Genomic DNA, 23,111 nt, shown 5'->3' with positions numbered 1-23,111 from the left:
TCTCTCTCTCTCTCTCTCTCTCTCTCTACGCGTGCATGTGTGTACTCTCTCTCTCTCTCTCTCTCTCTCTCTCTCTTCTCCTCAATAACAAAAATTAACCTTTGAGTGTCTTTATTTGGATTGTGTATATGTGGTGAAAATTTTTAAGAAAGCAAACTTACTTAGAACGCTTTTAATCGATAGGCTCAAAGCTATAGTCACACCTACTTGCATAATTCATCAACATCATATTTATAAACCTTAACGACCAACTCCAATCTCTTAAGCAAATAGTTATGTTTTGTCTTTTACAAATATCCTTAGTTAGAGCTTGATCTACTTCAGGGAGCTCATGTTCATGCTCCCGCTCCCACTCCCACTCCCACTCCCACTCCCTCTCCCGCTCCTGCACTAAGACTTGCACCGAACACGGGTCAATCAAACAAAGTGGGAAAAGGTGGCAAGGATATAGATAAAGCCGCCAAGAAAAAACAGACACAGCTGAAACTCGAAGATGTGAACACACGATACAACCGAAGTGGACTTGGAGTGGACAGCAAAGCAAAGGTGGGGCCCACTTCCGCCTCAGCTGCTTCAGCCATAGCCTTAGCCTCAGCCTCAGCCTCAGCTTCAGCTTCAGTCTGAGCTTCGGTCTCAGCTACATCAGATACATCCTCATACTCAGCCTCAGTGCCAGTCTTAGCTTCAGCCTCAGCGTCAGCTCTAGTTCCAGTTCGAGCTCCACTTTCAGCTCCACTTTTGCCCACAGCCTCTACTGTTACAGCTTTTGGCTCTGATATACCCCTACCCATGACATCGATTGCCCCACCCTCCCCTAGGATAGAGGGGTTGTCACTGACACCATCTCTTTCATCTCTCCCTTCTTCTCCCGCTATAGTCCTCTCTTCGATTATGACACCTACTTTGGAGGAGTCGTACACTGTTCCACACTACTCAACCTTTCTCTCCCCTTTGCCTCTCAGTCAGTGCCTCTCAGTCAGTCCACACTCCCTCACCCTATTGGGATCGCCTCATCATCCCCATACCGCACCCATCTTACCCAGTAATCACCCAGTCTCCAGTCTCCTCATGCTTTCAGGCCATAGTCCTATCAGTTTTCGTTAGAGCACGGATGAGCTGACCCATCAGAGGCTTGGGAGTATTTGCTGATGGAGGTCCAGAGCATTTGAGAGCGCGAGAGGGAGCTGTCACGCTTCGCACAGGAGTAGACACGCTTCACCTAGGAGCAAGCACGACCCATACAAGAGCAGTCTCAGGCTATCTGAGTCCAAGCTGATCTTATTTAGGGGCTCAGACAAGAGATCTCACAGCTCCGACAGGTCACTGCTGTGTACGTACAATCCCAGAGAGCACCCCAGTTGTGGAGGCACAGATTGCGAGCATGCAATCTACCATTGAGACGTCTAGATGGGTCGATGTAGCCAAACGGGAACCTGCAAGGGTAACCGTTTTGGCTACTCTCCTGGAGCAACAACAGAGAGCCAGCAATGCTCTCAACATCAGAGTACGTGGGATTTCCCGCACTGAGGCTTCCCCGATGGCAGATGCGCAGGCCTTTGTGACCACTATCCTAGGGACGACTGAGCATAGGATTAAGAGAGCATGGCGGGTTGGGAGGGACCCCAACTGAGAGCAGTCTCTTATCATTCGGTTCCATGACACCCGGGCACAACTATCAGCTTTAAGTCGTAGGTTAGCCTTACGATACTAGCCAGCGATCTCCATGGACGAGGACCTCACTCCACTACAGGTTGAGGAGAGGCGTTTCTTGTTGCAGCAACGGGATCAGGCCCACAAAGAGGGGAAGTGGACTACTAGTAGTACGAGATGGACGACTCCTTACAGGCCCTCATCGAGCACCCACCTCTTCTCCCGCATAGGGGGGCGGGGTCTATGAGACCTAGACATCTGAGACCCTATCCTGTACCATTTGGAACTGTAATGGTATCTTATGGTTAGAACCAAAAAACTTCTCGGAATCCTATACAGATCACGACATAGTTTTTTACACAGAGACACATTAGAGTCCAAAGCGCCCACTACTAGCAGTCAGCGGGTATATATGGGAGTCTGCTTAGAGAGATGAGACGAGGGATACAAGAGGGGTTCAAGGTTCAAGGATCAGGAGGAGTCGCAGTCCTTCACAGATCCACACTTTTGGGGACCATCTCAGTGGAGCAGAGAGATCCACACTCCAGGTTTCTCTGGATTCGGATGACACATGGATAGCCGAGATTTGTTTATACTTTTCCCTCGAGACCTCTCGCTTTGCCAGAGATATTCGAGGGGACGATGAGACATCCCCATTTGGTGCCCTTTATCAGTCCATCGTTGACTTCTCTAGTTGCGGGGAAGTCCTCCTAGTTGGGGACTTCAACGCGAGAACAAATGCTCGTCAGACACCACTCCTCGACTTCAGGGATGATTCCACTCTCCTGCCAGACATTGACCTTGAGGAGGCAGGTATGCTACGAGGGCGTTTCTACTGTCTCTTGAGAGAGTTATTGGATGCTGGCCCGTATCCTCTCTTACCCAGACCAGCGATGCTTGGTTGGTTTCATTCATGAGATGCTCAAACACCGTGACAAGATACTCCGAGCACGGAGACATGATCAGACTTCTCTCTCGATTGATATCTCTCAGAGCTCTATCACGAAGTTCTTTCAGCCAAATCATAGACTCCCACGAGGCGAGACCTCGACATGATCGTGTCTCGGAGCCTGTGACCTGACAGCTCAGATAGAGGCTTGACTCACAGATCACACTTGGGGACATTCCTTGCTTGTTTAGGGTCGGAGCAGGGATCACGGTGGCCTTGGTTGGACGCAGAGCTACGACCAGGAGATGTACCAGGATTGCACCCTTGAGCGGGCGACATCGTTCTATTGTTAAACCTCATGCCTCCACTTTCACAGTCTCACCCATCCTAATGTCCTGTTGATGAGACAATGATGATGATGATGGTTATGATGATGTCGAAGATGATGCTGGGATTGATATATATAGTTGGGATATGACTATGTTGTACTTAGGACTTAGTACTGCCATTTTGCATTTTTTCCATTCTGCATTGGTGTGGATGCTCGTTTAGTAGCTCCACTACCACAACTCATTGTATCAGGTTTTTCACAGTCTCATAGATCCATCGGTCTTACGAAGACTTTAATAAACTCTCTCTCTCTCTCTCTCTCTCTCCTCTCTCTCTCTCTCCCCCCATCTTTCCTTCTATCCTCTCTCCCTCCCTCCCCTTCACCCCTCTTTTTCTCCCTTCTCTCTCTTCCCCCCCCAACTCCTTCCTATTGCTCTCTCTGGTGAGCATCCTTTAAGGAGTATGCCTAAAAATGGAGAGTGCTCTCTCTCTCTCTCTCTCTCTCTCTCTCTCTCTTTTCTCTTTGAAGGTATGTTCTTTTCTCTCATATCGCATGTGCTCTTTCTCTTTTGCTCTGCTCTCCTTTATCCCCTCGCCTCACTTTCATCCCCCCTTCTCTCTCTCTCTCTCTCTCTCTCTCTCTCTCTCTTTAATAGCTCCACCCTTTTGTGCATTGTATCAGGTTTTCTATCAATCTAAGAGACCCAATGGTCTTTAGTAGACTTTAATAAACTTTCTTTTTTTCTCCCCCCTCCTCCCTCCATCCCTCTCTCTTCTCTCACTTTACCCATCTCCCTCTATGACTTTGCTTGTCTCTAGCGATCTTCCTCCATACCTCTCTCTCTCTCTCTCTCTCTCTCTACATAATTGTAAGAGAAGGGTGCGAGAAATCGTTTAAATATTTGTCCATGATGGGGGGTATCCCCAAGGGGGCTGAAAAGAGGCTGAGGGGTGGCGAGGGGGCTGTAGGTAGGCTGAGAGCAAGCTGAGAGCAAGCGGGGGGGCTAGTAGGGAAGGGGGGGTGGATGGAGAGCAAGGGGGGGTGGCTGGAGAGCAGGGGGCGTAGCTGAGGGGTGGTGGGTGGCTAGAGTGGAGGAGGCGGAGTAGAAGGGGAGGAGAGGGCGCAGCAGAGGGAGATGCAGCGGGCGAGAGGGAGCTGCAGCAGGAGAGAGGGAGGAGCAGAAGCAGGGGAGAGAACGCGAGTAGGGGCAGCGGGGCAAAGGAGGCAGCGGGCAAAAGGACTGCGGGTGGTGGGGCGAAGCGGGGCTAGGCAGGGAGGGAGCTAGGCGGGTGGCGAGGCTAGGCAGAGAGGGAAGGAGCTAGGGCGGCGAGGCTAGACGGGAAGGAGGGAGCTGCAAGTGGAGAGGGAGCTGCAGGCGGGCAGAGGGAGCTGCAGCAAGCGGAGCTGAAGGCGGAGGGGGAGCAGCAGGCAGGCGAAGGGGCTGCAAGTGGAGAGGAGGGGGAGGCGGAGCTGCAGCAGCGGGTGGAGGGGCAGCAGCAGGCGGAGGAGCTGCCACAGGCAGCGAGCAGGGCAGCGAGCAGGAGTGACGAGTGGGGCGGAGCAGGAGCGGTGAGGAGGGAGCTTGGGGACCTTCTCCAACTGGAGAGAGAGAGGGGGGGGGGGGCAGACGGGAGGTTGAAAGGGGAACGAGAGGACAGAGGGACATTCAAAGAGAGAAGAGAAAAGAGAGAGATTGTGCTCACTAGTTTTGGGCATGCTCACCAAAAAACATCCCCCCACATTTTTTAGGCTATTTTTGTTTCCTACTAAAAGGTACACTTTTTAACAACTTTAGTTCCCTCTCCATTGTTATAAAGACAGTGTCCATTCAATGATAGCAAGCTCTCTTCCTCCATAATGTGTAGATACAAAATTTGCCAATTTTGCCAGGAAGGTTCATGGAATGGAATATCTTGGGATCCATTTTTGTGAAGGTATATTTTGATAGTCTACCTGAATAAAATGATTGAGAAAGCAAAACAATGTTATGTCCAAGATTATGCAAAATTACATACATAACATCTTTGGTACTTCAGCCCTTACATACTCTTTAGAAGTCCAAATTCTTCTCCACAACAAAAAGGAAATGGAACTATTTGCACCACTCAAACCTTCTGCAAATCAACTTCCAGCTGTCACCTATTATTGTAAGTATATTTGCACCATCAACACAAGGTTGACACCAGCAGGATGCAGTAGCAAGACAGGCATCCTTCAGCTTCTAGATCTCAATTGACTTCCCCGTTGGGTCCCAGCATATGATGATGATAATACCTGCAACAAAAATGTAAGGTATTACAATATTTTTTTTGTAAAGAATCTTTGAAGTGTACACTGCTGGCCCCTAGAGTTTTTTCTAAGAAGCATTCAAGCCAAAAGTTGGGACCAAAACCCCATCATCTCCCCTATAGGAGTAAGCTTGATGTTGTCGAAAGGGAGTGAAGAGGTTCCTCCTCCAACAAACAAAGCCTATTACAGATGCAAGGAGGATTGAAGAGCCAGCAACTAAGGATGGGCAAGCAAATACCCTCATAAGCATTACATAAGAATGCCTGTCTCTTGATTACCATTAGATTTTAGCTTATTCCACCAGTCCGAGCTCATTCACTAAACAATTGTTTAAAACTGGCAGCAAGCTGACCATATTGAAACTCTCTAAGATTGCACAGCTGGGGCACAAATACTGATTTTGATCAAGTCAAGGGAAAAGTGGCATGCATTTCTGAACCTGGTAGGTTCTAGATCCTTTCTTCAGGAGATACCCAGCATCATTCAAATTTTCAATGAAGGCATCAATATCTGGAACCCGCAAGTCAATATCATCTGCAAGACAGCATAACTCCTGCAAAAGTAAGCTGTATGAGAGAAAAGAAAAAGTTACCTAAACTCCAGTAGTTTACTCAATACTGTGATATAGAATACAGTTTTACAGAATGCAAGGATAAAGGAAGCATATACACTTAAGGTAAAGGAAGCTTTCTGCTGTAAATCTGACTGCCTTTGAAGGGCACTTAAAAATCGCTTTGTCTCCTTCTGCTGACTCATTCCCCCACTTCGTCCATAGTCCATTACACCATGCTCATCCACAAGTTTATCATACAAAGACTCTTTCATGATCTCCACCACGTCCTGTGATTTATACATTGAAATTAACAAGGTATGACAACATGCATGGCAGAACAATGACCATTGTTCAGAGTGTTTATGTGCATCTCGCTAAAAGTTATGTATATTAGGAAGTACCTTCGCATCCTGCTGTGTGATTGTTTCCCGGAGCTCTAACCGTGCACGGGCCTCTGCAAGACGCACAAGGCTTTCTAGTTGTCTAGCTGTTATTGGTGTACCATCTGCAGAATGGCTGTGTTTTCTCAGTTCCAAATAAAACTCGCCCAGTTCCTTTACAGCAGCATCGGACATCCTGCATAAGCAGAGCTTTTTCCTTAGCATCTTGGAAAAATAGCATCATGCTGTTGCAGATGCCATAGACAGTCTCAAGCTGATCTTGGAATCTTAAACATATGAATTATTTCGACAAAAGGATCTGCCACAGACCTTGGAAAAACATATTGCTTTGCGTACGCAACATATTTTCGAAGAAGTGGACCTGGTAATGGTGTGAAATTCTGGTCACTTTGTGGGTTTAGTTTCAGCCTGGCTGCCAGAGTGGCTCCCCCCTCATCATTGCTTTGGTGTGCAGCTTGATTCAATTTAAATACTATACAAAGGTCGCACATCAATCATAAATACAAAGGATCAATCAGAATACTACCATGATCTATTTGATGCCAAGTGATGAAAAGTTGAAGCCAAAAAGGAAGCCTTACGAGATTGTCTGGCAGCATTGTAGCGCTCCTCCGAACCTGCATGAAGCTGTATCCTAAAGAAGCTTTCTATCAGATTAAAGTGTCACTTCTTGTAAAACAACTAAATTAACTGAAATGATACAAACAGTCTATAGTGCATTCGTCTGAAGTGGACATTTACATACAGCCATGATGTGCTCAGAAAGACGCTGGTCCATAAGCTCATCCGGTTTGTCCAATAAGATAAAAACTAGATCGAAACGTGATAAGAGGGCTGCACTCATTTTTAGATTCTCATTGACAGTCTTGGATCGGCTGGAAAATTAAACACCAAAAGAAAATAGTGCTCATTAACAGATGATACTGTGAGATGAAGCTATCATTCGTCCAGTATCCATGAGCACAATGTGAACAAGTTCTGTCCTACAACGGGAAGCAACCTTTCAGAAAGAGAAGCAAGAATGCAAAAGGACAGATTAAACAAGAGAATGTACATTTATAAATGGCCTATTATTAATACTTTAATACAACTGAAGTTATACAAAGTCCAGAAACAATCAAGTAAGATCCCTCCTGCACATGAGTATAAGGATGTAAAGCTGATCAAACTCTCTCTAGCACTAAAAAGTATTCACAATGCTAACTCAAGACAATGGTAGAAGATCTTGTCAATCAGAAGAGCTAGGGATTCCAAGGGGAATTCAAGAGTGTATTTTGACTCTTGAGAACTTCTACTTCCTGCCGATTAAATCCAAACTTAACTGTAGCTTCCTACAGTGTTACATTTTTGTCAAAACTAGCTGGTTCAAAACTGATTCCGGATCACACGAAGATTGATGTCCCAATTTTTCAGCTATACTAGCTGGCATACATTCTACAGCCCATAGATATTACTTTCAGCCTGTCTACAGGACAGATATGGGCAGTCCTGCAGGCGACTATCAAGGAGAGGCATTGTTGCCAAGGTTTATTTGGTAGATTTACATAAACAAACGATGCGCATGGAAACATATGTACCTCAATGGCTTCAACACCGTACTGTCAGGTATCAATGTAGGTATCATCATTAAGGTCAGCCAAATTCTTCTCCTGGTTCATTTCGAAGGACTCTCTTGGTATTATCTCAGTCTAGCCTACTTATGCTCAAGGTCTTCATTGATCTTTTAGGCCTACTTTGGTTCAAACAGCTCTGCCAACTGCATAGCTTCATCCAAGGTCTCAGGTCTTGATTCCATCACATCAGCAGCAATAGCTGGCTGCAACCCATGCATAAACTTGACCATACTCTGTTTATCGTTAACAGCCTTAACACACAAGGATATCCTCCAAAATTGCTTAATATACTGCTTAACTGAACCATGTTGCACCACCCGGTCATGCCATTAGTGGCAAACATATTGGTCAGCAAAAAAAGGGAGAGAAATGTTTCCGCCAGCTGCATCTCCTGCTTAATGTCACCTACCTCTTGATTTTCTCTGATCAAAGATCACGGGAGTAGCACCTTTCTTTTCCTCCCAGCCAATTCTGCCAAGACTTCCAAGCAAGAGAGAGAGAGCTGTCATCGAAATCACGTCAAAACCAATTCTTTTTTCTTCTCTCACTAGCCTTGACAGACCCCAAATCCCTAGATAGATCTAGATGCCACATGTCATCCATATAGGGCCTTCCTAATGCAACATTTCACCCCTCTCTTGGGATGCATTTAATTCCTTGCCCCTAGGCACAATCTTTGCACTAGGCCCTTGGTCTCAGATCTATCTAGTCTGGTGCTATCAGCCCTCACCTAGGACCTTGACATTAATCCCTCCCGATCATTTTCATAAAGCGCAAACACATATATTACAAAGATAGATCCTATAAGGGAAATGTCGACTGATTCTTCCGAGGTCATGCTACCTCGGCTAGAGCGTAACATTCCTTCCCTCTTCAGACATCAGCGTCCTCGATGATAAAGTCTGGGAACACTCTCCGCAACTGATATACGGATTCCCAGGTAGCTTCGGATAGAGGCTGACCATGCCATGCAACCAACACCGTGGGTATCTTCCGATTTCGTATTTGCATTGTTCCTCGGTCCAGGATTCTTGTTGGTTTGCGCCTTGCAATATCCTCTATCTCCTGAAACAAAACCACACCTTCGATTAGTGAGTCACCAGTATGTAAAAATTTCTTTAAACGTGAAACATGAAAAACCGGGTGCACCTTACACCCCTGTGGCAATTCTAATTTATAGGCTACACTGCCTATTCTCTTTAGAATTAACCACGGCCCACAGTATCGAGGTGATAACTTAGCACACTCTCCTGAAGTCAACGACTTCGAGTGCGAAGGAATTCTGAGAAAAACTTTTTCCCCTTCTTCAAATACTCTTATAGACCGATTTTCATTCGCATACACCTTGGCTCTATCCATAGCCTGGCGGATGTTAGCTCTCGCAAGTGCTAGCATCTCCCGCATCTGAACTACAAAGTTCGCGGCACTAGGCACTTTCTGAGGTACTCCAACTATAGTTGGATTGGCTGGCCTATAACCATAGTTCAGTTCAAACGGACTGAACCCAGAAGATGAATGTTTTCTATCATTGTAGGCAAACTCCAACAATGGCAACCACTTGTCCCATGTATGTTGCCTCAATGACACATATGCCCTCAGCATATCCTCTAAAGTCTGGTTGACTCTCTCCGTCTGACCATCCGTCTCAGGATGATCCCCACTACTCATTCCCAACTCAGTCCTTAGTGTCTCAAATACCGCTGTCCAAAAGTGACCGGTAAACCTGACATCTCTGTCTGACACTATGGATCTAGGCAATCCATGCAGACGAAATATATGTCTAATAAACAACTCCGCTACTTGCGGGGCACTAATAGACTCTCTAGTCGGAATGAAGTGAGCCATCTTGGTTAGACGATCAACCACCACAAGGATAGAATTATACCCTCCTTGCGTTGCAGGTAGCCCTACAATAAAATCCATGGAAATGCTCTCCCACTTACTTAGTGGTATTTCCAAGGGCTGTAAAAGTCCGGGTGGCTTCACCCGCTCGGCATAGTTACCGCGGAACGGCGTTCCGTCTTCTTGGAACGCCGGAACGCCGGTCCGGAGCTGCAGGCGTGCCCGGAACGGGCGAAACGGTAGCGGAACGTGTCTATCAGGCGGAACGTTCCGGAACGTGGCGGAACGTTCCGGAACGTAGGGCGGAACGTGCCGGAACGTAGGGCGGAACGTGCCGGAACGTCCAGAAGGCAAATGACCTTGTATTTGTTAATGCGAACTTGTGTTTGCTTAACAAGTTCAGGGCTGAGTATACTCCAAAGCCATTTATTGGATTTTCCCTTAATCTTGGTGACAATGATGGTAAGGATTAGCCAAAGGGAGAGGATGATGTGGAGCAGCATGAGGATGAGCAGATTGAGGGACAGCCTGGACAGGAGGATGAGATCCCACTTGCTGATGACTAGTCTTTGACTCACCAGTTACCTTGGCCCTTGAGGCTAGTTTTGTACTTGTCATACTTGATACTTTTGTCATATGTAAATTGTACTCAGCAGCCAGCTTTTTGTATTTTCAGCTATTATATATCCTCATGCAATGTACTTTCTTTTCAGTTTCCATTTGGAGTCTGGACTCTGGAGTCTTTAAATTTTTAATGTTTAAGACTTTAAAGTTTAATCTTGGATATTTTAAATGTTTTGTCATTTTATGTCATATGCTGACATGTCATATGATGTGGCGTTCCCCGACGTTCCCAATCCGCTCCCGTTCCCGTTCCTGCTCCCGTTCTAGCATCCGACGTTCCCGGAACGTTCCCGTTCCGCGGTAACTATGCCGCTCGGCCTTACTTACCTGACACGAGAAACACCGTGTCACATATTCATGAATATGCTTTTTCATCTTTGGCCAAAAGAAATCTCGCTTCACGAGATCATATGTCTTCTCGACTCCTGGATGTCCCGCACACGGGCTATCATGGCATTGTCGAATGACTCTCTGCCTGAGATCATTCTGACCAGGTACTACAACCTTGCCATTTCTAACTAGCATACCATCCCTTATGGTATATCTTGCATAAGTTTGGCCTTTTCTGGATGCCAGGTCATCCTTTTCATTTTCCCCGGGTTTTAACACATGAGCTTTAGGCCATAAGCTCTGGACAAACTCGTCCACCTTCTGAGTTTCTCTGATCTCGGTCATTAGAGCACTCTCTAATACCGTGAAACTCAGGTTGTGCATAATGCGAGACAACGCATCAGCTACCTTATTGTCTTTTCCTCTTCGGTACCGAATCGTTAGATTAAACTCCTGCATGAGCTCTGCCCACCTAGCTTGGCGGCCCCTCAAGTCAGGCTGTTTACAGAAATGTTTCAGAGTATCATGATCCACATCCACATAAAACTCTGGAACCATACAGATAATGCCTCCATGTTTTCAAAGCATGGATAACAGCATACAACTCCAATTCATGAGTTGGCCAATTCCTTTGAGAGGGAGAAAGCTTCTTGCTTTCGAAGGCTACTGGCCTTCCCTCTTGAAGGAGGACTGCTCCTACCGCAATGCCACTTGCATCGGTTTCTAGGAACAATGGTTTCTGGGGATCAACTATTTTTAACACCGGTCCTGTGACCACAGCTTGTTTTATGGTGTTAAAACTTTCCTGTTGATTCTGTCCCCAAATAAAAGGTACTTTATCTGAGGTCAGATCAGTCAATGGCGATACTATTTCGGAATATCCTTTGATATGCCTTCTATAAAACTGGACAAATCCCAAGAATGATCGCAACAACGCGGTCAGACTCTGAGGGATTGGCCAAGTTAGTATCGCAGCCACTTTCTTCGGATCCATTTCTACCCCCTGTGGAGTAATTATGAACCCTAAGTACTCAAGCCTAACCATACACAGTATAGTTTTCTTTTTATTCACGTAAAGACTGGCTTTCCTCAAAGTACTGAACACTATCCTTAAGTGTTCACAATGCTCAGTAACACTTTTACTGAATATCAAGATATCGTCAATGAAATGTACTACGAACTTTCCGATATACGGACGTAGTAAATCGTTCATAAGCATGACGAAGGTCGCTGGAGCATTGGTAAGTCCGAAGGGCATTACCAAAAACTCATAATGACCAAACCTGCTTCTAAAAGCGGTTTTATGCACATCCTCGGCTCTAATCCGGATCTGATGATAGCCGCACTTAAGATCTATCTTGCTGAAAATCACGGCTCCATGTAATGCATCTAGCAAATCATCAATCCGAGCCATCGGATACCTGTGCTTAACAGTGATATTATTCAATGCTCTGTAATCTATACAGAGGCGAAACGTATCATCCTTTTTCCTCTTTAATATCACTGGTGAAGCAAAAGGTGAGAAACTTGGTTGAATCTGCCCCAACTTGAGGTATTCTTCCAGTTGCCTACGCACCTCCGCTTCTTCAGTAAAGCTCATTCTATAGGAGGTCTATTTACAGGTTCTGCCCCCGGGATCAGCTCAATCTTATGCTGAACTTTCCGTTCTGGAGGTAACCCATAAGGTAGTTCATCCCTAAAACATTCAGAGAACTCCTCTGTTATAAGATTAGCCAGCTTGGCCATCTCACCACTTTGCGTAACATCAGTGCTAGCCGAAGACTCATCTACCGACTCTACCGATGCTGTGCAAAGGTATAAAAATTCTACTTGAGCCTTTCTGATTTCCATCACGGAAACCAACGGTCCCTGAGGCATATCTCTTTCACCTCGCAAGACATAAAGCACATCATCATCTTGAATTGATATACGTGCTTTTTCCAATCAATGGCTGGATTCTTCCTAGAATGCCACGCCATTCCCAGGGCTATATCCGCATGAGCAAGCTTGGTTATTTCAAAATCAAGCTTCTCAGCATAGTCCTGAATCCGAAGCTCTAACTGGGTAACCCTTTGGTCCCATACTTCAGTTGAACTTCCATCGGCCATCCTGACTGTATACGCATAGTCAGATGGACTTGTCTTTAATTTCAGCCTCTTCACGAGCTTGGAGTTAATCACATTGTGAGTTGACGCTGAGTCAAAACAACACAATGACATCATGACTGGCCACTTGCCCTTTCATTTTAATTAACTCCGTATCATTGAAGGCTGTATACCCCATTGCTGCGGGCTTAGATAGGATGTTATCAGGTGCACTCGTCACTAACTTAGTAACAGACACACAGAACAAACAAGGTACTAACCTCTGAGAAGATCCCGCTAGCTGAATCTGCATCTCTTCCGCTCTGGGACTTCCTTGCATCTCCACGTCGCACTCTGAGATCACCATCTCAGCCATCCGACGATCTTTATTACATGGACAATCTCTCCACTGATGAGGTTGAAGGCAACCAAAGCATAAGCCTTCTCTCCTCGCTTTTTCCCTTTGTTTTGGGTTCAAGGGAGATTTAGAGCCCGGGCTGCCATTGGAGTTACTTTCCTCTTCACTCCAATGGTGGTACTTGGTTTAGGAGTTTCAGCCGGTCTCGCCTGCTTGGCTTGACCACTCGGCTGCGAACCACTCCCTCTACTAGCCCACTTCTTCTTAAACCCAGATTTCTTCGGATACCCATACTGGGTTCCGACCTGTGCAAACCCACTTGGCTTGCTGCCCTTGGCATCCTCGTAGTTCAGGGCTATAGCTATTGCATCATCTAGCATGTTCGCGTACTTAGCCCGAACTTCCATTTTTATTCGATCATTCAATCCAAATATGAAATCTTTCACTTGGATTGATTGAGGCAGGGGTTCGTCAACCTTCATTACACTCTCTCGAAACTTATCAGTGTATTCTGCCACTGATAAATTTCTCTGACGAAGGTTCCTATATTGATCCCAAGCTCGGGATGCCTCGTCAGGAGGTAAGAAGTGTTTCCTGAACTCTCTTTTAAACCCCTCCCAGGTAGTGGATGCTATGCCATCTTTTTGTTGTTTTGATCCACCACCGATCCGCAGCCTCACTAAACATATGGGTGGCCTCGCGGATCTTTTTGATGTCATTTCTGATCTCACAAATGGCGAATGCCTCGTCCCATTTGTGTAACCAGGTTTCAATGACATCGGAGCTACGATCGTTCATCTGACCAGAATACTTTTCCGGTCTGTAATTAGCAATATTTGGCACTTTAGCCTTCCTAGGCTCGACCGTATGGACACTAGACTCCAGTTCCATTGGAGCCTTTCCCTTCTCTTCTCGAGAAGGTCTGGCAGACATACTCTGTAGCACTCTCCTAAGTTCAGATTGCCCTGTGTTGGCTTGTAATTGCTGCGCTAACAACTGTTGCAAGGCATCTTCCAGCAATGCAATCCTGCCAGATAAAGTATGAGCTACTGGGCGCGATCCCTGCTGGGTCAGCCGGACTCCTGATTCACCAGGGTCCCTCCTGGAAGCCCCTTCTTCTGCTTCCATTTAGTTCAGTAGGTGTTTTGTTTTGGGGGTTTTTTTTTTTTTTTTTCAATTTTTAAAACACCCCTAGAACACTGTAATCACAAGCTGACACAATTCAGGGTACTGACACTCTGAACACAATTCCCTATACTAGGGAATTCCTGCAATCCCACATTCACACTGATCAAGCATTTAATACAGGCATATCTCACAGATGGCGCTTTTCCCTATACTAGGGAAATTCCTGCAAAATCTGACTCCGACTGAAGCACACAGGCATAATCTGTCCCTGCTACAACATTAAAGCCTCATGCAGGCTGATTACCCTCAAGATCCGTCTATGAAAGCAAAGCATCGCCCAACTAATTGAAGAGAAAAAAAAAACAAAACGAAAGTATTAGAGTTCGAAGAGAGCTCCCTGGTCGTTAACGAACAGCCACGCTCCCTTTTACGACCAGTCTGGAATCACAGCGGAGGTACAAGCTTTGGTCGTTGGACTAGCGTTTTATGTTGATCAGGCGCCTTCATAAACTAACCAACGTTAGACCCCCTGCTTTCGATCTGTCGAGCTATTCGGGCCACCTGGTTTCCCTGCTCACGGAATCCTCAGACGGATCCCTGCCCACGCGACGGGCTACCAACTGTCAGCTAATTTCTTCGTTAGACCCCCAGGTGTCCGTCATGGTTCTGCTGCAGTCTGCCCATCGACTTGCGCTCCACCAAGTTTCGTCAACGATTTTTACACCTGCGCTTCACGTCTCCTGTGCCTGCCTGGACTCTCCGTTGAGATCAGCGATCGATCACGGACTGTCAACGTCAAAGGCCTTACAGGAACCCTCCGTTTCAACATTCTGCATAGCCCAATCGTGGGTCCACGTGAGCGCCGCGATTGATCCGTCACCAGCTACCGTTCGTCACGTCGCACCTTCACGCACCACCGTATGATCGACGACTCTCTACTTTCTCAACTCTGCGACGCGTCCGTCCATTCTCTCATTCCAACCTTGAGCTCTGATACCAATTGTCACCTACCTCTTGATTTTCTCTGATCAAAGATCACGGGAGTAGCACCTTTCTTTTCCTCCCAGCCAATTCTGCCAAGACTTCCAAGCAAGAGAGAGAGAGCTGTCATCGAAATCACGTCAAAACCAATTCTTTTTTCTTCTCTCACTAGCCTTGACAGACCCCAAATCCCTAGATAGATCTAGATGCCACATGTCATCCATATAGGGCCTTCCTAATGCAACATTTCACCCCTCTCTTGGGATGCATTTAATTCCTTGCCCCTAGGCACAATCTTTGCACTAGGCCCTTGGTCTCAGATCTATCTAGTCTGGTGCTATCAGCCCTCACCTAGGACCTTGACATTAATCCCTCCCGATCATTTTCATAAAGCGCAAACACATATATTACAAAGATAGATCCTATAAGGGAAATGTCGACTGATTCTTCCGAGGTCATGCTACCTCGGCTAGAGCGTAACACTTAAATTCTTCCTAGGTGGATAAAGTAGGTGTTATTCCACTATTCGCTTCCTAAAGTTGGTGTCTCCACCATGTATGAGGGCACTCTTCTTAATGCAATACTGCAAATTGAATTTTAAGAGTCATCCCTGGAACACAGTTTAAAATAGTCCTACAACTTGCTAAGGTCCCAGCTGATTCTAAGCCATAAGCTGTTGAAATAATGTCTCCTTTCTTGAGGGATGCTTGGTATACCTTGGAGGAATTAGGCAAACCATCAACCATAGGCTTGAACAATATCTGAACCATGAGTAGGGACTGTGACCGAAACAGGTGTAGATCTGGAAGGTTGCTGTAGATATGCCCTTCTAGCTTCAGCCATGAAATCATGCTTACCTGGGGCTACTCCAGCCTTCTCCGAATCCACATGCCTCATGGCTAGTTCATCCCTAGCTATCTCCTTTCCTTTAGGCTCTACTATGTTCCTCACTGAATTAACATCAGTTATAAAAATAAGGTAGCAAGAGCGAGAGAATTGACATACTAATCAAACTGAAAGACTTTCCATCCAGAATTACAAAGCCTTCATAAAAATAATTCCATAAACGTTTCCTCATGCAAACATTCCTTGTTGGAGCTCACGGAAGGAACAGGTTGACATATAAAGAAGGAAACTACAAACAAATCATCCTAGATTGAAATTGACGCTTCTTACAAGTCTAGAAACCACAGAAGAAGACCATTGGACAATATTGGCTCATCCTCACAGGCTTGTTGCCAGTTTACAAACAGAGCTACAAAAGCTGCAACCAAGACCATCGATTTATCTTCACGCAACTCTCATGTGAGCAAAAGCAATGTTATGATCAAAAATCGGCCCCTCTTTTATAAATTGTCACTCCTGCATAAGGAAACTGCCTAGTAGTTAAACCGCTTTTCCAACATTCTAAGAGTAATCCTGGAAACTTGCCTGCCACCTCAAAAGCTGGTACAACCACCTCATAGGGCCAATAAACTAGTCCATCGTGGTAATAATAAAAGCCAACTGTCAATTGCATGAATGCATCATATAAAGCTATGAAGGTTTTTGCAAATCTCAACAACCATCTACCCTCTGCTCCAAGCTGAATTAAGCTGGCCAAACTGATATCAGGTTGTTGTTGATCCATAAATTGTTGCATCATCTGTTCCTGTTGCTCCATCATTCTTCCCATGAAATCCTCAAAGTTAATCTTGGACTTAGGTGAGTTAGAAGATGATTGGACTTAAGGTGAGGTGCTCTTTACGTCACTTAGGGATATGTGGCATGGCTCACACAGTCCAGCCCATAAATTTTCTATAACAGAGAAGACTAAGACAGGCTTTTCTTATCACCGAGGGACCACCCAACCTACCAGTCTGGATGTTGTGCTGCCCTCTTTGCACAAACATCACGCCCCTCCCATTCTGTCAACTTGCACACAATTGTCAATCTCACCACATGGCAGATTTGGACATCCAACTTTTCTACGAGGGAACAAACTCAGACAGAGCTACTCTTATAGCCAAGGAGAACCCTTATCTTATTAATCCAAATGCAATGCCTGTTGGCTATGGCAGGAAATGGAAGCTCAGAAATGAGTGAGAAAAAGCCAAAATGAGCTGATGTATTAAAAATGCTGCTACAATAAGTGGAGGCTCAAGAGGGAGCCAATATGACAAAACCCTAGGACTAAATGCCCTAACTGGACTAAGTGTCCTAACTGAACTAGGTGGTACATGAACTAACTGTACCGACAATTCTAACTGACTGTAACTAGTCCTACAAGGCACATACCAAGGAACAAGTGACACCTATGGATAGCCCATAGAATGGCCTACAAACCCCCCTCCATGGTATGGGTTGAAGTACCTGGACATGGCTAAGGATACCTGGATATCTAATGTCATGGTTGCACATATTCATCTTGCAGGGATATAGCAACCTATGACTGTGCAGAGTATACCTGATCAAGTCACAAAAGGAACTAAGTTTAAAGCTTGCCGAGAAGCCTCAAACTTAGGTCGAGGTAGAACCTTCGTAAAAAGATCTGCCAAGTTGTCTTCAATGAGAACATAAGACAACTAAATATCTCATGCTGATAATCTCTCTCTGACATAGTGATAGTGAACCTCAATATGCTTTGTGCGAGCATGGAAAACACGATTCCGTGCAACAGCCAAAGCACTTTGACTATCAATGAAGATGATGGTGGGAGCTCTCTGACATGCATAGAGATCTACAAGTAGCTTCCATTGCTAGGAGGTTTCAACCTCAAAACCAGGAGGCTGGGAAACATAGACCACTTCCTGCAAATGCCCATGAAGGAAAGCTATCTTGATATCAAGCTGATGTACCTCCCAATGAAAGTGGGCTGCAAAGGCAATAACAATACAAATAGTGATGGGAGAAAAATTTTCCTCAAAATCAATGCCTTGCTGCTGAGCATAGCCCTTAGGAACAAGATGGGCTTTCTAACGGTCCACTAAATCATCAACTTTCCGTTTAATTTTATAAACCCACTTAGTTCCAATGGCATTCTTGTGACTGACACACGTGCTCAGCAAATTGCAGATTTTAAGCTTGATTTGCAGAAGACATTTGCTATGTCTGATCTTGGTCTTTTGCACTACTATCTTGGCATACAATTTGCTAGCAGTGAGGGGGGCTTTTTGATGTCACAATCCAAGTTATATTGGACAACTTTTACAGCTACAATGGAGTGTGTTTGGCTTTGGAAGCTACTTGCAGATCTCTATACATGTCAGACAGCTCCCACCGTCATCTTCACTGATAGTCAGAGTGCTTTGGCTATCAGTGAAGATGACCGTGGGAGCTGTTTGACATGCATAGAGATCTGCAAGTAGCTTCCATTGCCTGCCATAGCCAACAATGCCCTCCATGGACAAACATCGAGCCCCTCCCATTCACTCCACTTGTTGAAAGGTCATTGCCAGTCTCACCGCACGATGGCAATTTTGGAGATCCGAATGCACACAAGCCCTAGATGGGACTTGGACGTTTCCCTTCCAACCACTCGCAGTGATAGAGAGAGAATATCTTACAATTCCTACATGCAAAGAGAGAAGCTCTCCAACTTGTAAAATACCCCATAATGGAATGAAGCCCACACTCTTTAGGGCATTGTGTTGAGTTCTACTTTGGTATTCCAAGCAATTGTCTCAAGTGTCCATGCTTCCTTGCACTCCACATCCAAAAGCATGTCCTCCCCTCCTCTCCACTCCATACTCTCCTCTCCCCCCGTTCGCGAAAACGCCCCCCCCCTCACATACTACCGCGCCGTTGCGCGATGCCCTCCTCCCTCCCTCCCCCCCAAGAAAATTTTCCTATTATATATATTTTTTTTTAAACAACTACTAACCTAACCCTATATCTAACCCTAGTTAAGTTTAATCTAGGTTAGGTTAGGTTAGGTTAGGTTAGTTTAACCCAAGTTAGTTACTAACAGCTAGGTTAGCTTAACTAACCTTCAGTTAGTGACTCACTGTAGTTAGTGAAAGTAGTTAGGTTAGTTAAACTAACTACCCAGTTATAGTAACTGATGAGGTTATAGGATAGTTAGACTAACTGAAATTAACTTGGTTCAAACCCCTCAGTTGGACTTCACACCAACCTTAAGACCAAGACCCCCCCCCCCCAAAAGGCCAATTTTACCCCTACTTCAACACTTCGTATCACGCCCATTTGGGACCCAAACTGGGCCCCGTTTGGATCAAAATTTCACACACGGGAACACCATACTACAGGGCATTTTTCAAACCCATTGCACACCATTTTGGCATCCCTAGAACTCGCTCATTCGTGCCCCCGTGCGAGCCTCATTTTACACTAATTCGCTCATATCTTTACGTCGTGACCTTCGATCGACGAGCCATCTGTACCGACACATTTTCCTATACACGTAGGACAATCTTAGGCACATTACAAGCATCCTGTCCCTAGCCTCACGAGTAGTGGCAAGCATCCGCTCCCTAGCCACAGCAACATTTCCTTTGAGAATATGCATTTCCGGTGGATGGATAAAAAGAGTAGAGCCTAACCTGCCTTCACGGCCACCCTCATCCACGTTTAAAACACCCGAACAACACAATCACAAGGCAAAAGGCATTCATACAACATCATTGCTCTACACATAGCTTCTGATACAACTCACACTCTGGCCACACTTCCTCCAGAAGCCAGTCTACCTCAGAAAAAAACTCAGTGGACTACACAGTTCAAGACAAGTGGACTTCTTGCTTCAATAACTCAGAAAACATTCAGCTTCAAATGCATCCAACCCACGATGATGTACATGAAGACTATCTTCTTGACTCTTCAAGACATCAACCCACTAAATGGCCACAGTCAGAAGTCAGACATCTTATCATGTCTTCCTGAGATCAGCATCAAGTACCAGAAATGATGCAGCCCGCCATTTTACTAAGCAATAGCTCATAGTCAACCATGTACAAGCCCACACAAAAGACACCTCAAGCAAAGACTTCAGCCTCTTTAATCTCATGCAAGCTCAACTACATTCTTGTTGCAGCTCATGCTTCCTCAAACCAAGGTATTCCAGCTTCTATACACGATTGTCCACCCCATTCTCTCAGCCCACTCCTTCAATCGGTACACTAACTGCTAGCAGCTTCTCAAAGCTTTCTCTCTGAACACAAACATCCTCTGTCGTTTGAGTTCTCCAAGCCTCTGCACTCGATATCCCACTCCCATCACGTGAACAGAGTCACCACTGCCGCCTTCCTGGCATACAAATCTGTCTTCTTCCCATGTGACCACCTCTTCTGTCAGAAGGCTTCTAGCCCAATCAGTCTTCTCTCTTGGACCCGATGTATACACCCTCCCACAGTCGCTTTGGCCTGCCAAATAGCTCTCTTTCCATAGTCCTCCTGCCCACCGAACATGCTTCTTCCCAAGACCTTTAGTCGCTCACGGTCTCTCACCACCCCTACGAGCCTTTATCGTCTAAGGTCCTCCTTTCTAGTTATCGAAGGAACTCCTACTACTGTGAGCTCCCACAACAGCTGCTCGCCATCCCGTCGGATACTGCCTCCTGGCAATTCCTCACCACTCCGTGTTCATGTTCTCAGCCAGCCAAGAAGCTTAAAACTCCCGTGCCCACCATCGTCTTCTTCCTTCCAGCGGCTCTCTCTATCGCTCAAGGTACTCCAGCGCGCAGAACAAGAGACCTCCATCGCTCCCTATGAGCTCCCAAAGTCCTCCTCATCTGTGGTCCTCCCTTCGCCCACAGAGCTAACAAAGCTCCCTCAACAGCCTTCACCATCCATCAGTCCGCGTGATGACCAGCCCGCGTTCTCGTTACACCACCCGTATTATCCAAGGATCTCCCTGGCTTGCATAGCAACGACGCTCCAAATCCCAAAGCTCCTTGTAGCCAAGGTCTCTCCTTTTACGTATCTTTTCCGCTCATCTCCAGAACCATGCAGCGTGTAATCGCGTCGCCACAGCTCCCCTCTTCCTTGCTCCCTTACTCACGTAACTCCCGTCGCCTTCTATGCTGTGAGCCCACGATTCCTTAATCTCCAGCTCACTATTGCAACCACCATCAACAAGCTCTCCCTTCGTCGCCTAAGTTACTCCCTTGAGCTCTCCTGGCCTGCAGTCGACGCCACCATCAACCCAGAATCCCCAAGCGAGCTCCTCACCAACTCACGGCCCCTGCTCTCCTCCCGTTCGGTGCTTTTCAGTTCACCACGCTTCCCTCCTCCTTTTTTCTTTTATCGAGAAGAGCCTCCCCTATATAAGAAGCTCCTTCTCGCCTTCGATCCTTCCACCAGCTCGTTCTTCTTCCCGTTCATGCCAGCTTGTCGTCGAGAGCTTTCGCTTCCTCATCACGTAGCCACCTGCATGCATGCTTTTTTGATTATGGCCACGTCACCTTTTGCTTTTTCACCACTCTCCCAATCCTTCTAACTATACCAAAGCTCTTAATGCCCATATGGTTCTAGTTAGGCACTCACTCACTTGCATGCCACCATCACTTAGCATTTAGTTCATGCCCTCATATAGAGAGGACTCGGGACAACCATGAAAGGCGTATGTCATCCCACAACAAAACCCCGTCACACTCTGAATACCATGTTCTGGATTATCTGGTGATCCTACACTGCACTTCATTATCTCCCAGAAGTCCTTGTAGAAGTGTCTTCCATCTCAAGACAATATATCATCAGTGTGGAGTCCGTCATGAGGGTATCCACAGCTCATTTCCCCTACCAACTAGCTATATACATAGCTCTGCACTCACCCATCAACACGCAACAAGTGAAAAACATTTTTTCTTTTTTATCCACACATCTCTAGCAACCCCTACTCTTCTGCTGTGACATTCATGTCCAGCAGCTAAAGAAAAACATCAGCAAACCATCTGGATCAAAAACAAAGCAAGCTTGTGCTCTATGCCTCTGCATTCCTCCTCCCGGATCAAAAGGATAACTTTGAATCCTCCACTGCCAGATATGCATAATCCACCATCCCCCTGGATCAAATGGAATCAACAACACACCAAGTTGATGTAGCCACCAGCTCCTTCCATGTAAGTCTCCAGGATCCCATAACTTATCCTGCCAAGATATTACACAACTCCACTGGCTATCAGCCGTCACACTTATATCATGAGTCTTGCTCATCTTCACATGAGCTACATCTTTTGAGGTCACAACCTCACACACAGATCTCACAGGCACAACCAGCTCATAATCTATGATTAGGGACTTCTCAGCATATCCTATTGCCTCAATCTTCGAAGCTGCAAAACTCAACCCATCACATGAATTATCAAGATCACTCGGGAGCAAACAAACATCTCTTCCACCTGAAGAATGCTCAAACATACCAGCATACTCTTTCTTGTCATTGCCAACCACACATGCAAAATCCATGAGGGTATCATCAAGTAAAGCATCCAGCTGATCATCAACCACACTATCACTGCCATCTATCTCAACATGCATACTGGTGTTTTCATTCTCTTTCGAAGAGATCAATGCTAACATATCATCCAGTGCATCATCAAGAACACAATCTAGCTCATCAACTGAATCACCATCATCTTGTAAACACTGAATCTTAACCTCATCATCCTCATCACAGTTTGCATGCACACAATCAACATTTGCTGAATGTAGGTCTTTTACCTTATCAATAATAGCCACATCAGTTTCATCACTGTCACACATGATTGAGCTCTCATCTTCACTACTAATTTCACACCTCTCTTCCTCATTTGCTGAACCTGAAATCTCAGCTTCTTCGGTATGCACAATCACAGTGTCAACCACAAACTGATTGCATTCAGCCATCATAGGCATATCATCACCACTCAACACTGGAGCATGATCATCATCTACACACATAGACTTATCCTTAGCTGCCTTTAATGGGCTCTCAACATTTCTGCTATCTATGGTAGCAACCCCTTCTCTCGGGCTCTCTTCTACCGCCTCACACAGAACTAGCTGAGCAACACCTTCCTTCATAGCAACTGACAAGCCTCCACTCATAAGTGTAATGATAT

At 45.8% G+C, this 23,111-nt stretch overlaps 1 protein-coding gene across 3 annotated transcripts in view; it reads right to left on the bottom strand.

Annotated features, from left to right (window-relative positions):
• Window positions 1–4,765: 4,765 nt before the first annotated feature.
• MCM8 (minichromosome maintenance 8) overlaps window positions 4,766–23,111 on the bottom strand; it is an 81,649-nt gene continuing 63,303 nt past the window's right edge. For 2 of the 3 annotated variants that reach the window (XM_087377008.1, XM_087377009.1), the window contains 7 exons: window positions 6,859–6,988; window positions 6,695–6,740; window positions 6,423–6,585; window positions 6,114–6,288; window positions 5,829–5,999; window positions 5,599–5,712; window positions 4,766–5,144 (listed from right to left, as the gene is read on the bottom strand). In XM_087377008.1, the coding sequence (XP_087233134.1) occupies window positions 5,085–5,144; window positions 5,599–5,712; window positions 5,829–5,999; window positions 6,114–6,288; window positions 6,423–6,585; window positions 6,695–6,740; window positions 6,859–6,988 (859 nt within the window). In that variant the 3' untranslated portion in view covers window positions 4,766–5,084. The remainder of the gene's footprint in view (window positions 5,145–5,598; window positions 5,713–5,828; window positions 6,000–6,113; window positions 6,289–6,422; window positions 6,586–6,694; window positions 6,741–6,858; window positions 6,989–23,111) is intronic. The other variant, XM_087377010.1, reaches the window with a different exon arrangement.

This window comes from Dipteris shenzhenensis, chromosome 7, assembly GCF_047967505.1.
Source record: "Dipteris shenzhenensis isolate YYH24624 ecotype China chromosome 7, Dip_SZ_1.0, whole genome shotgun sequence".
Lineage (NCBI taxonomy): Eukaryota > Viridiplantae > Streptophyta > Polypodiopsida > Gleicheniales > Dipteridaceae > Dipteris > Dipteris shenzhenensis.
The sequence above is the reverse complement of the archived record's forward strand: the minus strand, read 5'-3'. Positions and strand labels throughout refer to the sequence as shown.